Here is a 17,474-nt window from a genome sequence, read left to right on the forward strand (position 1 = left end):
TTTCTCAGACAAAATTGATGTTATCATTACCATCTTTTTCAGAATACCAGGGTATTTATCATTTTTCCCAGAGTAAAGAATTGCTCCTTACAGTCTAAAGTAAACTGACATTTCTTTAAAAAGGTACTAAATTTTTTTTATCTAGTTATGACTACAATGATCATAAAAGGGCTACATAAGAATATATTTCAGAATTGTCAGCAAAATAAGATGAATTAAGGTTTTACCTGAAGTTAACACAAATAACAAAAAAAAATCTTATCTTAGGGGGAATAAATAAATTAAATTTTATATTATTTGCCATATAATACCATGTAAATGGCACAAGAAACAAAATGGCAAAAATTAACAGGCTTTTCTAGCTTACAGTCTGATGAACAAAGAGGAGTCCCATGCATATGTATCTCAGAGTTGATTCCTCATATTAAAAAACAAAATCTTCCAGGCTGCTCTTGGCAAAACAAAACAACAACAAATAAAATAGTGACCTGTTATTTGTAATAATAACCTAAGATTATTTGTGAATTAGAAATAGATATAAAAGGCTTAGGACTGCTTAGGAACCATGTATAGGTAAATGAGTAAGGAATACTTCTACAAAATCTTTATGTAAGCAGTAATCAAGAAACACTCTAGTTCTCAAATCTGGTATTAATTAGGAGGACTAAAAGGACACAGAGGACATTGGTGACAGTTTTAAAATTATTTAAGGGACAGATGACTTGCTAGAGTTCTTTTATAGTCCCACTATCAATATGCAATTGGAATATATAGCTGCCTAAGCAATGAAACTACCCCAACATCCAAATGAGAGAATACCATCATGCACATAATATATGCAATATAAGGCAAAATAAATACTAATCATAACTACGTAAGGACATGTTTTCTTCACCCTGTTTTGCTTACCAATTCTGTAATAATGATCCAATTTATCCCACAGAGTTGCATTATCAGGTCTCGGAAGATTAATGCTTTTAAGAGGTTCATAAACTGAGCCTAAAAGAAAAATGAAAACCCATCAAATTCAGTCATTTTCACTAAGATAAACAAAGAAAACTTCTAAGTAAATGAAAAAGTACTACTTAGGAATCTAATTTTCATTTTTATATGTGAACTACCACATATATTACTGGTCAAATTTTTGGTGGGGAAAGGAGAGAGAAGAAATCGCCCTTGTAAGAAGTATAGAAAGATTCTATACGTTATGGGAACCCCCACCCTCACCCCTGGTAGCTAATCTAACTGACTCATATATGTGTACCGGTCCCAACAATTCAAATACCATTAGTACTTACATTCTAGTCACTAGTTCAATAACTTCAGTTCCCTTTGAGAAATATCTACACTTAAATGCCCTGAAACCTGAACCTTATTCTTTATGCATATGATCAGGCAATTTTCTATCAAATGATCATACCCCAAAAACTTCAAAGAAAAAGATAATGCTGACATGTTCCAAAGTCATCCACTCTATGAATATTCAGATAGTTTTCAAACTGAAATTCTGAAGCCTCTACTTTTTCCTAGGTAGATAAAACTCATACCTTATTATCTGGACTAAAGCAGAAGCCATTTCTACTTCTCAGCCACGAAAACTACACCAAGGTATTAGGAAAGCATACTGCTCAGAAGCTACAGAACACACAATAATTATGATAATTTCCCACAAAATGGATACAGAAAATTGTTCACTTGACTAGTGCATATTCTCAACTACTGACTGAAAGGAAGACATCTGAACCTTCAGCCATCAGACTAAGTACTGTCTCTCATTCTTCTTAAAAGCACTCAGAAATTATAAACATCTCAAGGTCACAACTAATCCACCTCTGGATTCAGATAATATACATTAGATAGTCTAACAAATAGCACAAGACTGGCCCTAAAATTTACCTGAGGTTATAGGAGGGGAATGTGTTGGCATGCATTAAGAATCTTTTTCTAAAAAAAATTAAAGCATTTTGTTCATAAAAGTGCAATGTCCAGTATGCTAGTATAAAGCCAAGGTATTTGGAATCCCTTTATGTTTAGAGAGATAGTAAACATTATGAAGGAAGAAAGGAAAAGACCTATACATTGAGGCAATAATCTCATTATCTTCTGTTGGAAAGAGAGATGATTTACACACCAAAGCACGAAGTGACCTGAGTGAAGAGGTTTTCTGAAAAAGAGTCTTTGCAATGACACCCACCAAAATCACCCTGTAGTGAAGAATGGGGAGACCTATCAACATAGCCAGGAAAGCATCAGGAATCCTGCAAAATAGGCAAAGGCCCGGTCATGTACTCTGTCTCCCTGCATTCAACAACTCTGGGTAGGCATAAGAAATGGGCAGTCTGGCAGTTCAGAAAAAAGAATATGGCCAACGCTTACATGTCAGGTGCTAAGCTCTGGGAGTCTACACACTCCCCATGAAGCTCATTCAATAATTAATAAAATAAAATCAGGTACAAATCATCACAAATTTTAAATTGTGAATATATATGTATATATATATACATATATACACACACACACACACACATACACACACACACACACACACACACAAAGATTAAAGGAGACACCTTTGCTGGGGTGAAAGGACTGTGAATGACTGATATTTCTATTCTTTATTTAGAGTTCTTTTGTTAGAAAACCTAATATCTTGCTTTATATAAGGAAAAACCACTGGAATTTGCATATACTTTTTTTTTTTTTTTTTTTTATGATAGTCACAGAGAGAGAGAGGCAGAGACACAGGCAGAGGGAGAAGCAGGCTCCATGCACCGGGAGGCCGACGTGGGATTCGATCCGGGGTCTCCAGGATCGCGCCCTGGGCCAAAGGCAGGCGCCAAACCGCTGCGCCACCCAGGGATCCCTGCATATACTTTCATTACATAAAGGTAAAACAATACATGTGCATATGAATAAAACTGAAATGGAATATGCAAAACTGAAATCCACTTTTATATCTACCATAATAATTGTAGGTGAGTTTATTTTGAAAGATTGTTTTAATGATCTTGTATCATGATTTTTAGGGTAAAAAATATTTATTTTTAAAAGTGCTATTACATCTAAGGTGACCCACACCTCCCAAAAAAACTAAAATGATTCTATTATCTAATGTTTCTCAATTAAGTTACCAATGGAGTTTCTCAAAAGCAACAATAAATAAACAGAAGGAAAACCAGTCTTTTCAGGAAAATAAATACCTATGCAGTAAGAGCTAGAAGAGAAGATGTTCAAAGCACAGCAGAAAAGTACAAAAGTAAAATCACCTAAGAATCAATATTTTCTTATACCTTCTTATATCTTGAAAGAAAGCCCATGGTGAATTAAGAACAGCTTGCCTAGATAAATGTTAACATTTTAGTGATCACCACTGTATTGTTTCTGAAGTAACTGCATAAAATTAAACAAGTATGTTCCACACAACTTATGGCAAACAGTACCACAAATCTGAAGTCAAAGGAAAAGTGATCAATGGTAACATTTTAAACAAGAATTAGACATCTGAAAAGAATCAATACCAAAAAAAAGAAATGTGGAAGAGAAAGCAATCAGTAGAGCATGAATTTCCAGACAATGAAAAAGATTTAAAATTACAGAAAATACTAAAAAATGATCAGAGTTCAAAATGAAATCAAGTTTTTAAATATATTTCCTTTTCATGTTTTTCCCAGTTGAATTATGCCTATATTCAAACATCAAAGTAAATAAAAGTAAAATAAAAATTATCTTTTCCCAGTTTGTAAAAATGAGTTTAAACATGTTGATTTGATTTTTTTCCTTGTCAATTCTCTTGCTTTTAGAAAAATACAATCAATCTACTCTTCATTTCAGAACACAATACTGCCAAAGACATTCATTGACAAAGATCAATACAAAAAGAGGCAGAAGCTGTTCCTTGAAGAGTAATATTATAGCTTTAGCATGAAAGAGGAAAATGTTACTTTTAGGAGATTAAACAAAGAATTTCCTAAGAATTATCCATGAAGCAAAAACAAGAAAGAGCATAACCAAAGTACAAACTTCCTGAACTTGGCACTATAAAACACTTAGTGTTATGGGGAGGCTTTTAAGCAATCACAAAATAGCACTGGTAATTCAAATAGCAACCACTAAAAGAATAAAAATGAGGACTTCAAAGGGAAGTCAAGATGGAAAATAGATCAGCAAACCAAAAACAGTATCAATAGTCTATTATTAGAGCATACAATTTTTCATTATATGATTGAAAGTCCTTTAATAGGGTACATACAAAAATGTTATTAATCAAGACTTTGATGAACCCTTAAGTAGCTTAATTATATTTCCACATATGGAGATAGACTAAGATAAATATCATTATTTGTTTATTCAATTAATACATGTAGTATATGCATAAAACTCTGGACCATACATCTAGTAGGCTACCAGGACTCACAGATTAGTAGGAAAGGTAAGGTAAGGTTTTGAATAAAAGTAACACAAGTTAGAGTGCTGAGTTTCTTAAAAGACAAAGGATAGGAAATTTCAGTCCCTTTGCGGGACTGAGATAACAGGAAACAACTCCTGTATTGCAAACTCTGAAAATAATTGCAATTTCAAATAATGAACTACTACCTGAATATGAAGATAACAACTGAAATCTAGGTGAATATGAAGTCATAAACACATATGCATACCAGCAGACATATTATCATAGCTCCAAAGTTTATACACGTCTTATAAAACAAGGCACTACATACTAAGGGCTTTTCTGAAGTTTGCCTGCCTCTAATCTAACTACTCAATAGTATAAAATTCAGTAATAAATGTACGTTTTATAAAATAATGGCAAACTGGATTTTTTAAAAGGTTAAAACAATTCACATTCCTACTAGATATAAGTGCTCCATCTTTTTAAAAGTTTTTCCAGGGGTACCTAGGTGGCTCAGTTGGTTGAGTGTTCGACTCCTGATTTTGGCTCGGGCCATAGTCTCAGGATCATGAGATTGAGCTCAGTGTTGCGCTCTGTGCTGGGTATGGAGCCTGCTTGGGATTCTCTCTCCTCTTCTCCCTCTGCTCCTCCGCTTGTGATCTCTCTCAAAAGTTTTCCTATCTGATAGTATCTAACTTTTGTTCTTCGTTTATCATATACTTAGTGAGTCTGAAAATCTTTGCAAACTCAACATTTGGATTTGCTCTTCTGTGAATTGTCTACATCAGATTGTGATTTGTTACTGTTTTGTTATTGTTTTTGTTTTTGTCATCAATATCTAAAAGCTCTTTGTATATATTATTTGCTATTTAATATTTCATTTTAAATATTTTCCCATGAATTTTCATTAGTATACCAATACTACAACATAAAAACTTTCAAGAGTTGAATATATCTATCTTTGTTCATTTGGTTTTAGTTGTATTTTTTATTTTTTTTAAAAAAAAGGTTTTAGACAAAATGAGCAAATGGGAAAAAAGATAGAAGGGCAAACCAAGAAACAGACTCTTAACTCTAAAAAACAAACTGATGGTTACCAGAGGGGAGGTGAGTGGGGGGATGGGTGAAACTGGAGATGGGGATGAAAAAGTGCACTTGTGATGGAGCAGCAGTTATTGTATGAAGTGTTGAATTACTATACTGTACATCTGAAATTAATATTACACTGTATGGTAACTAACTAGAGCTTAAATAAAAACTTTAAAAATACCAAAATATAGAGGTTTTTTTTTTTTTTCCAAAATATAGAGGTTTTTGACAACTCCTAGGTTATACACAGTCACCTCAATTTTCTGCTAAGCTTTTTACTATGTCAAAAAAATTTTTCCATTTAGGTATTCAATCCATTGAAAATTTGTTTTCTAAACTGGTTTATTTATATTTTAATTTATTTTACAGAGGGAGTAAGGGGTCGGGCAAAGGAAGAAAGGAAGAGAGAAGGAAGCAGACTCCTCACTGAAAGCAGAGCCCTATATTGGGCTCGATCTCACAACCCCAAGATCATGACCTAAGCTGAAACCAAGAGTTGGACACTTCACCTACCGAGTCACCCAAGTGCCCTAAAATTGTTTTTAAAGTAAATAGTGAGGTCCAGACTTTTAAAAAGGATTAAATTGATCCACTTTTTATTTTAGATTACAGAATACTGAATAGAAAGATCCATTTATCCTAAATTAATAGCAGAGACCATCCCAAGTTATGGGATTCAAATAGAACATTTTCTCTTGAAATAATATAACTTAATTTTCAGAAGCTATATAAATAATTTCTAATAATGTAGCATTTGGTCTACTTATATTTTCTCATAGATATAACAATTTTATACTAGATTTCAAGCCTATCTGGAATATATGATGTTTACAATAGCTTAAACAACAGTCAGCTTTATGTGTAGTCACATTAATGTCTCTAAAAATATTACTGTTTCTGGCAACATACATTGATTTTTTTAAAAAAGTAATTTATACAGCACTCAATACTGAATATTGACACAAAACTAAAACATAAACAGTATACGTTCATTTTTCTATGGGTCTTGGGTTCTAGCAGAAAATATACAAAATTCAGGAAAGTAAAATCTTAGCCCAAGGAAAGAATCAATCAGTATCTTCCATCTACATTTTATTAATGATTGTCCTGCTTTGGAAATAGAGCAAATTGAAGTTCACTCATCCTAATGATTGCAACTTTAGAATCCTCTCCTGCTTTAGTCAGAGTAAGCAGCGAATTTGATAGAGGACATGTTAAAACTTGTGACTTTTCAGTCAGGAACAAGTCTCCGAAAGCCTAAAGAGTAGTTTTTGAAGACTCTAAGGTACAGACACTAATAAACTAATAAGAAAGTATATATAGGGTCACGTGGGTGGCTTAGTGGTTGAGCCTCTGCCTTTGGCTCAGGTTGTGATCCTGGGGTCCTGGATGGAGTCCCACATCGGCTCCCCGAAGGGAACCTACTTCTCCCTCTGCCTATGTCTCTGCCTTTCTCTCTGTCTCTCATGAATAATTAAATAAAATCTTTAAAAGAAGTATATACAAAGAAACAGTAAATAACCAAAATCTCTGAGCTAACATGTTCCAAAGACCATTAAGAACTAAGCAGAATGTGAAGACCTTGTATTTTAGAAGGTCAAATAGCCCCATAGTTTCATGAGATCTACATATTCCTTGTACTCTCACATGCGTGTAGAAAAGGTGAGAAGGACAGGAAGGGCTAGAGCAGATAGGCATAGGAGAGCAAACAGACAGCCTTATATATGAATATACAAAATATATGCAAACCTTTGTGGTTTATCAGTGAATTACTGAGAAAAATCTATGGTTTATCAGTTGATTACTTAAACATTAATTTTGGGGCTAAGATAGCAAGAGTTCTTAGAATACAATAATCTGTATATCTTACATATAAGTCTCTATATGATATAATGTTTTTTCAAACAACTTTAAAATTTAAGTTATATCATTAATGTGAGGTGATAATTTCTTCATGGTAAAATTCCCTTTCACTCCTCACTGATAAAAACCAGGATACCACTATAGAAGGGACAAGTTATTTCAAGACATTCTCAATTCTATATCCCTGATGCTAGTACTAAGAGGTTCTCAATAAGTATCCTGAATTGAACTGGATGATCACATGATCAGAAGAAGTCTTCTTGGTGCCTGGGTGGCTCAGTGGGTGAGTATCTTTTGGCTCCAGTCATGATCCCAGGGACCTGGATCGAGTCCCACTTTGGGCTCCTCACAGGGAGCCTGCTTCTCCTTCTGCCTATGTCTCTGCCTTTCTGTTTGTGTCTCTCATGAATAAATAAAATCTTAAAAAAAAAAAAAAAGCCTTCTTGAATTCCAAGAGTTAATTGTTTCATCTTCTGCATTCTTATGACACTTTGTAAATAGATTAATTATAGCTCTTGTCACAATAAATTTTATTTTCACTATTTCATTAATGTGTTATATATCAGAAGCTGATCAATGATAGGGGCCATGCCTTATACGTAGTAAATGGCAGTAATATTTGCCATTAAAGATGGCAATATCTTCAAGATCGCCAATATCTCCTTGCAAAACAAAAAAACAATACTTAAACCATGATTTTCTTTACTGTTGAGTTCCTTCCTGCACTGAAATTTAAAATATTAAGGAATAAATGTACCCCCAGTAGAAGAATGAATAAATTATGAGACCTCCATTCAATGAAGTACCTTTAAACAGTATAAAGAAATGAGGTAGATCTCTTGTAAAAACATGAAAAAAACAAAAAAATTGTGTGTAAAAGTAACCTCGTAGAATAAGATTTACAGTATGATACTACGTGTTGCAATACTATGCAAAAATAACTAAACATATGTGATGTTTACAAATGTATATACATATATATAACTAAGAACTTTAAAATGCTCAAAAAGGATACACACCAAACTGTTCAAAATGTTACTACTCAAGAGGGGATTGTGATTTTTACTCTCTATATTTCTGATTTATATAAGATAGTATTCATTTAGGGGCACCTGGGCAGGCCAGTTGGTTAAGCTTCTGACTCTTATTTTTAGCTTACATCATGGTCTCAGGGTTGTGAGATAGAGCCCCGTATCAGGCTCCACACTGATTGTGGAGCCTACTTAAGATTCTTTCTCTCCCCGTGTCCTGCTCCCACTTGTGCTTGATCATGCTCTCTTTCTCTCAGAAAAAAAGATGGTATTCATTTACTACTTATAGAATTTTTTAAAATGATAAATGGAGGGCAGCCTCGGTGGCACAGCGGTTTAGCACTGCCTGCAGCCCAGGGTGCGATCCTGGAGACCTGGGATTGAGTCCCGCGTCGGGCTCCCTGCATGGAGCCTGCCTTCTCCCTCTGCTTGTGTCTCTGCCTTTCTCTCTCTCTCTCTGTCTCTCATGAATAAATAAAATCTTTAAAAAAATGATAAATGGAAATTCTGAATACCTACTACTATGCATTGTACAAGATATTTTATACATATTGTTCCATTTCATCATTTCACAAAGTTCTGAGGCTGGCATTAAAGTGAGACACAAAGAAGTCAATAATGGCAGTCTGAATTTGAACACAGGGCTTTTTGAAGACAATCTGTGCGTAGTCTTTTCCCTATCCTCTGAGACCTCAAAATTACAAGGTTGTTCCAAAATATGTGCATATATGCATACATGTATATTTTTAACCAATTTATTTTCACAGTTCATCTGAACCCTCAACTTTTTAAGTCTGTATGTTTCTCATGGTAAGTTAGGTAAGAAACATATTTTAAATGTAAAATATGAAATAACACGTTATAAAAATGAAATAAAATTTGCCTGTTCAACTTATCCAAATAAGATGTGAAAAGGCCATTCCACTATTCTCATTTTATTTTTAATAAAAAGATATTAAGTTCTTCCAGTGACCTTTATAAAAGGAGCACAGCCTATAAAATCTATTTAAGGATATTAAATCCAGTTGATGTTTCATATGTTGACCTTATGAATACCAATCACTCAATTAGCTATTTCATTTTCCTTTTTTATTTATAGTCTAGTAGAATACCTTGTCATAATGTTCCATGAATTTGTATGATTTCTGTGAGGTCAGAGCTATATTCCAATAATTCCAATCTTTAAAAAGTTTTTGGAACTCCTCTCTATATAGAAAAAAAAAATGCATTCAGAAGTGGCACAAGTTGTTAAATTTTGTCGAGAATGGTTGTTTCATTCACTGTTTTAATTCTAGTGCCAGCAGTGCTTGGCATGCAGTAAGTACTCAAATATTTATTGAACAAATGAAATTAATATCTTCTGATATCTAAAATTTGCCAAAATTTACTCATAATTAGCTGCAATGAATAAGATGATTCATTAGGAAAGATGAAATTAAGACTACTAATTAATAACCTAAGTTGTGACCATAAAGTAATTTAACTTGTTCTACTCTACTCATATCCTATTCTGTGCTCATAAAGGTGGATCTGAATGAAATCATAAAATGATATGATTAAAAAATGATTTGATCACAAGAGTAAATATATATAGCCTTACAAGTGGGTCACTTTCTAAAAGATAATGCTAATCTGGACACATAAGATTTCTCCAAAGAAACCCAGAGTCATTATTTCATACTTATACTACAAGTAAAAATTATAAATTCCAAACATCTAAGACTTAAATGATAAAGTTTTAGTTCAATATTAATTGAATTATAGAGGGGGGTTAAAAGAACTTCACTCTACACCATTCCTAATCTTTACAAGAAATATTTAACTTTATTAACATCTTCTGCTATTATAGTGATAAAAACATGTCACAAGTTATTATATACAAGTCTGAAAGAAATGATACTTTCAAAGTCATTCAGCACTTTGAAAAGTAGAACTGAACCATTTCCCTTTATCATTTAAATTTTGATGAAGCCTGGTCTGTATCTCTAGTCTTGGTAAAGTTCAGAAATGCATTTAATATGAACGTCATCACTACTAATTAAAAATTTCCTGATAATACTTTGTACAATAGGCATGAATTGAGTAAGTCTTGAATGTTAATAAAAAAAAAAAAAACACTGTAAACTATGAATTAGCAAAGTAAGTTTACCATGGTTAACAAAAACATACTACCAGAATAAAACTGGAAATACTACTAAAAACTAGTATACAGTTTGTAGATAAGGAAAGCTAGTTAATTTTCTCATCAAAATGCAGTGAAGTTAAAAAAAAAAAAAAAATGGGGCAGCCCGGTTGGCTCAACGGTTTAGCGCCACCTTTAGCCCAGGGCCTGATCCTGGAGACCGGGGATCAAGTCCCACATCAGGCTCCCTGCATGGAACCTGCTTCTCCCTCTGCCTGTGTCTCTGCCTCTCTCTCTCTCTGTGTCTCTCATGAATAAATAAATAAAATATTTTTTAAAAAATGCAGTGAAGTTTAGATCACTAAGTCAAACAGGGCAGAGACGGCACTGCCATTTCTTATGCTATACCCTCAGACTTTGGTGGTCTGCTTCAAGCCTGTCCTAAGGGTCTTTGTCAATGAATTGCCTTCTGTTAAGATCCACCTGCAGGGGCACCTGGGTGGCTCAGTGGTTGAGTGTCTGCCTTTGGCTCAGGGCATGATCCTAGCCTGCTTCTCCCTCTGCCAATGTCTCTGCCTCTCTGTCTCTCATGAATGAATAAAATCGTTAAGAAAAGAAAAAAAAAAAAAAAAAGATCCACCTGCAATAAAATCATTAACTGACCAAACTTTCTTTTATGGAATCCAAGCCATATCTTTTAAAAGGCAACTTTCACTCATTAGAGAATAAAGTTAAATCCCAAAGTTCAATCAAATAAAAGAGAAGTCTCTCTGCTCTCCACCACTTCTCCTTCTCAAATCCCCAAAGTGTAAGGAAACTCGTGAATGGAGAATGTTTTAATATCTAAGAGGCTGTCTAAAGAACATGGGTTTTGAAAACAGAGAGATCCAGACTACAACCACAGCTATCTCACTTTGCAACTTTTAGGACTTGGACTCTCTCTGAGCTAGGTCTTCTATCTGTGATGTGGGAAGAATTATATAACCTCCCACAGTTATTTTGAGATTTAAAGGAAATATTTTGAATAAAGCAACTAGCACAGTGTATATTAAATACCAATTATCTTTCCTTTCCCATCCTTAAACTTTATGAATCTTCTCCAGCACTTAACATAGGATTGGTCACAAAAGAAGAAATCAAGGAATGCTTGATTAACTGGCTTTGTCAGTTTAGTATCTTGACTGATACAAGGATGGATGCTCCACAGAGTGATTTTAAATCAGCAATTCACATAACCAGTAACTTTTAAGAAATAGCAAAAAAAAAAAAAAAAACAACTGAGTGGAATTTGAACTGTGATATTAAAGTACCCCTGGGTTGCTCTGCATTTTTTAGTGCCTATGTGCAGGAGCCATAGGAAACCAAGATTATCACTTTATCTAACCAGAGGAAAAAGTATTACTTAGGGTGTAAGAGGGAGAAATGCTCCACTGAAATAAGACCCTCTGCTACACAGGAGTGATGCTAACAAATCTTTAATAAAATTTTATAACCAAAATGAATAATTATTTCTGAAGCATGACTATTCAGAGCTAATCTTAACTTCACTCATAAATCACTACCAACCTCCAAGTCTGATCAGAGCCAATTGTCAAATGCCCCAGGAAAGCATACTCTCTGCAGAGAGACAAAGCAAACTTAAGACCCTTGGAAGTGAAATCATATCTCTCAGTAAGAAGTGTAGGATGAGTGGGGTGCCTGGGTAGCTCAGTAGGTTAAATGTCTAATTCCTGATTTCAGCTCAGGTCATGACCTCAGGGTTCTGAGATCTAGCCCCACACAGGGCCCTACATTCACTAGGGAGGCTACTTGAGGATTTCTTTCCCTCACCCAGAAGTATATGATGAGTATTAGGCTGCTGTATCCATGCAATAATGAAAATATTAATAAGTAAATTAATCTTTAAAATACATATGTTTAACATTATAGAACTAGAATACCAGAACAGGCATTCCTTAAGTTCTAAGTATATTCATTCAGCAATACACTTTTCAAACCATCTACTTTGGCTTAAAATTTTTCATGTCTATTCTAAGTGCAGCTTAACTTTACCATATGTTTTATGGACTGTTAGTTTTTTATGTAATACAAAACTGAAAGAGTGTAACTCTGGGTGAACACTAAGACTATTAAAATTTTGCTGTACTTTAATTTGCATTATAATTTAGTTATAAGGATTTTATTGTAGCAAAAAATTGAAATGAAAACTGGAGTCATGACAATGGATATTTAAGGTATTCAGCTTATACTATTGCAAATGAAACTAAACTACTACTGTAACATGAAACCATAATGGAAATCAGCCCTGAAGTTGATGGGTTTTGTAGTTAATTTGAAGACTGCCTGCTGTTTCCTCTCCTCTTCAAACAAAATTATATTCTATTATTTGAAGCACCTACCCTCGTTTTTATGTTCATTCTTTAAGACTGTTGAATATTATCTTAAAAGGATGCCTAGGAAAAAAATTCTAAAGTCAGTGTTAACGGACATCATTCTGCTTTAAATGATAAGCTCTGTGAGATATGAAAAAAGCCAAGTCCTCCCCACTCCCCGCGCCTGCCTGCAAAATGACCACCACCATCAGGGACCTCCACAAAGATCTTAAAACAATCATCACTTCAGTTTCTCAAAGAAATACGTGGGAAAAATAAACTGGACTGTGGGGGAAAAAATTCAGCTTTACTTCCAGTGCTGACCAATCATGTCTCTCATTTCCATTCAATTGGCTAGGCAACTCTCTAAAAACGGAGGGGTTCACTGCATCCTAAACAGAGCTGTCTATTGAAATGGAAACTACATGGTCCTCTGGACACAGAAGGATCACAAAATATAATTACTGAAATCAAATGGCAAAAAGACTAGAAGGAAAAGTGATTAACAGTCATTTTCAATAACATCTGTTGGAAAATTTAACTTATGTTCTTAATGTACAGCAATAGCTTCAAAATGGGAGCCCTGAACTGGCAATTCAAATGCCCCAACTCAGCTGAATAAAAGGATGTGCTCCAGGTAATTCCAGGCAAAAGTCAGAGCCTGGAGCAGGCCACAAAACTGGTAAAGGTCGAGAGCTATATTAGTGAAAGAAAGCTGCAGAAACAAGCCAGAGTCACATATAGGAACAACTATGGAGTTGTGCCTAATGGGAATCAGAGATGCTGATAATGACATATTCATCTAAAGACTAAGTTCAAAATTGGGAATATAAGGATGCTTAATTCAGAGCCCAAAATCTAGAGTCTACAATGCAAGGCCAAGAAGAGACGAAGATGTAACAAAGACCTGCTGCCCAATAAGCATGGTACTTAGTAGACTTTTGCTCTTTAAGTGGTAATCCAACCACCGGCAACAGGATCTCACCTGGGAACTTGCTAGAACTGCACTTTCAGGTCCCATCTCAGACCTGCTGAATTAGTCTCCATTTTAAGGAGATCCAAGAATCTACAGAGATAATAATTCCATCTTGCAAAACACAAGATAGGGGAGGAAAAGAGAGGGAAGAATAGGGGATCAAAATCAACTAGCAGCTTTGTTATCTTAAGAAAATATAATTCTACAACCCCTAGGAGGTTAAGACTACGATCCAATTAAAACAGTTTAATATCAAGATAATGTCTGACTCGCTGAGTTGTGCTTCAAGATCTTCAATCACTGTAATAACCAATCCAAAGCTATCATGTCATCAATTCTGCCCAATCACAACCAGTTCCCCATCTTCTAAGATCTGCCTGAAAAGCACTCAGCCTAGGTTCTGAAACCCTAAAAATATTCTCCCTTGACTACACTGAAGTTAATGAGCAAGATATATATTTTTTAAATATTTTATTTATTTATTTATGAGAGAGAGAGAGAGAGAGAGAGGCAGAGACACAGGGAGAGAGAAGCAGGCTCCTCACAGGGAGCCCAACACAGGACTCGATCCTGGGACCAGGATCAAGCCCTGAAACAAAGGTAGACGCTCAACCGCTGAACCACCCAGGCGTCCCAATCTCTAGTCTTGAGATATATTTTTTAAAAGATTTATTCATTTGAAGGAGTGAGCATGCGCACATATGCACAAGCAGGGGCGAGGGGCAGAGGAAGAGTGAGAAGCAGACTCCTCACTGAGCATGGAGCCCAATGTGGGGTCTGATCTCAGGACCCTGGGATCATGACCCAACCAAAAGGTAGATGCTTAACCAACTGTGTCATCCAGGCACCCCAAGACATAACATTTAGAAGCAGAAAGGAATATGAAAAGTATCTAGTCTAAGCCTCTTATTTTATGGAAGAAACTTACAATTTGCTCAAGAATACAGAGCTAGTTAAGAGGAGAACTTACACCAGAAACAAGAACTTCTGAAAACCTCCTCAGAGGTCTGATTTTTTTTTTACATTAATTATTTTCACCTCTATGTCCTGAAGAAGGACATTGCTTAATGTTAATATAACCTACCAGTATACCCAAACACCATGCTTAATGTGAGCTATCAATAGGCAACATGCCAGACTAAATATAAATACTATAAATCCACTACCAACTTAAAGAGATCAAAAAGGTAAAGAATAATATAATCTCATTATTACTAACATCATAAGGAAGCAGTTAACATTGGGATGCCTGGATGGCTCAGTGGTTGAGCGTCTGCTTTTGGCTCACATCATGATCCCGGAGTCCTGGGATGAGTCCCACATCAGGCTCCCTGAGGGATCCTGCTTCTCCCCCTGCCTATGTCTCTGCCTCTCTCTGTGTACCTCTCACAAATAAATAAATAAAACCTTAAAAAAACAAACAGTTAACATTATTAGGGCATTTATCATGTGCAACGTACTGTGTTAAGAACCTTACATGCATGGTTTCATTCAATCCTCACAACCCTATTATGTAGGTAGTATTATTATTTCCATTTTACAGATACTGAGGTTAAGTAACTTTTCAAATGTCACACTGCTAATAAGTGGAAGAGCCAGGACTGGTGTTTTTCCTTATTTATTTCAGGTAAAACAAACAAAGATGAGTATATACTTATTAATGTCTTCTCTTAAAAATTTCATTTCTAATTATGAAAATAACACATGTTCACAGCAATACAGAACCTGCTTCCAAGCAACATTTTTTTTTTTAATTCTGTGGTTCTTTGCTTTTTTTTTTTTTTTAAGATTTTATTTATTTATTCATGAGACACAGAGAGAGAGAGAGAGAGAGAGAGAGAGAGAGAGGCAGACACACAGGCAGAGGGAAGAGCAGGCTCCACGCAGGAAGCCCGACGTGGGATTCGATTCTGGTCCCCCAGGATCATCCCCTGGACTGAAGCGGCGCTAAACCGCTGAGCCACTGGAGCTGCCCCCAAGTAATATTTATTTATTTATTTATTTATTTATTTATTTATTTATTTATTTTTTTTAAAGAGATCTTATTTATTTATTCATGATACTCACAGAGAGAGAGAGAGAGAGAGAGAGAGAGAGAGAGAGGCAGAGACACAGGCAGAGGGAGAAGCAGGCTCCATATCGGGAGCCCGACGTGGGACTCGATCCCGGAACTCCAGGATCATGCCCTGGGCCGAAGGCAGGCGCTAAACCGCTGAGCCACCCAGGGATCCCCCCGAAGTAACATTTAATGAGAAATACTGCTTTAACGTTTTTCCACCAAAGCACTAAGCTATTTTCCAAGCAATTCTAGTGTTGATCACTGCACTCTGTCCATGTTAGCCATGGAAATGATCTGTTGCAGACATTATACTTAACACACCTGTGCTTTACCTAGATTTCATTTCCCTTTACTTCTATTAGTTCAAGACATCTGCTGTATATAAGAATAAAAAGCACTCTCTTCTATAAGTTATATACATAACAACGGATAGGTTTGATTTGAAGAAATCTACCATGAAAGGAGATCTTTCTCTAGTGTATTATTAGAAATAATTTTATATCATTTTTTATTCTGAAAAATTTTGTACTTATTCTCAATAGCAATGTTTAGGAAGCCAATTTCTTCTCATTTCATTTAAAAGAGTGTCATTTAAAAAAAAATAAAGGGGTATCATTTTATTGTCCTTCATTTTCATATTCCTGAAATTTAGATGCCACTGTTCAAATTTTTTTTGGTATCTTGGGTAAAGATATTATGATAGACAAGGCCTATTAAACAGCACTGACTTTCTCTATGTGTGAAAAAATAGACATGCTACTGATGACTGATATTTTGAAAACAATATAGATAAAAAAATCTATATGATTTCTTACATTTTCCCTTCTGAGAAAGCAAAATTCAGTACAGAGATTGCTCAAGTTTTTTAGGCATTGGGACAAAGGCAGTTAGAGCCAGACAGGACTGGCCCTGGAGATGCTGTCCACAAGTGAAGAGAACAATCAAGATTGCCCAACTCATGAAGATACTACACTCTAAGATTCTATTTTGCTTCACTTACTAGATTTCTTTTTTGAATTTGAACTTTGAATCTTTTTGGATTTGACCGTAAGGAAAATCTATTTAGTATGAAAATGTATTATTCAAAAACGGCTAGAAAATCAAGTCATCAAATTCTATTTACCAAGCATAAAAGCGAAATGATTAGACAACATAGAGCACTGACAAGTTTTTTCTGTACTCAAACTGAACTAATTCTTTCCAGTATGATTCATTCAAGTTTAAGTCCCCAGCTCCAAGGCTTTATCAGGGGCTACTGATACAAAATACAACCAATTCAGTCTGACCTAAAACGATTCATAACCCAGAAAAGAGATGGGTATGTAATTATGGCAATTCAGGGACATAAGAGCTAAAAGAAGCATGCATAAAGTGCCAAAGTACAAGCTGCACATTTCAGTGAAAACTGAGATGCAGAAAAGAGTGTAATCAGAAAATATGTAAAGATAATAATCACTGGAACCAAATAAAAGATTATAGGAGTATATCAAGTTTATAGAGAAAGACTGCTGAAAACAGGAAGAACCTCACTATAAAGGTGCAGAAGCAAGAAAGTGTCCCATATGGGAGTTG

The 17,474-nt window shown here is 35.0% G+C and overlaps 1 protein-coding gene across 4 annotated transcripts in view; it reads right to left on the minus strand.

Annotated features, from left to right (window-relative positions):
- The window catches only part of PHKB (phosphorylase kinase regulatory subunit beta), a 219,759-nt gene that overhangs the window by 180,346 nt on the left and 21,939 nt on the right, over window positions 1–17,474 (minus strand). For all 4 annotated transcript variants that reach the window (XM_041766919.1, XM_041766922.1, XM_041766920.1 and 1 more), the window contains exon 3: window positions 910–999. In XM_041766919.1, coding sequence (XP_041622853.1) covers window positions 910–999 — 90 coding nt within the window. The remainder of the gene's footprint in view (window positions 1–909; window positions 1,000–17,474) is intronic.

This window comes from Vulpes lagopus, chromosome 8, assembly GCF_018345385.1.
Source record: "Vulpes lagopus strain Blue_001 chromosome 8, ASM1834538v1, whole genome shotgun sequence".
NCBI classification, from domain to species: Eukaryota; Metazoa; Chordata; class Mammalia; order Carnivora; family Canidae; genus Vulpes; species Vulpes lagopus.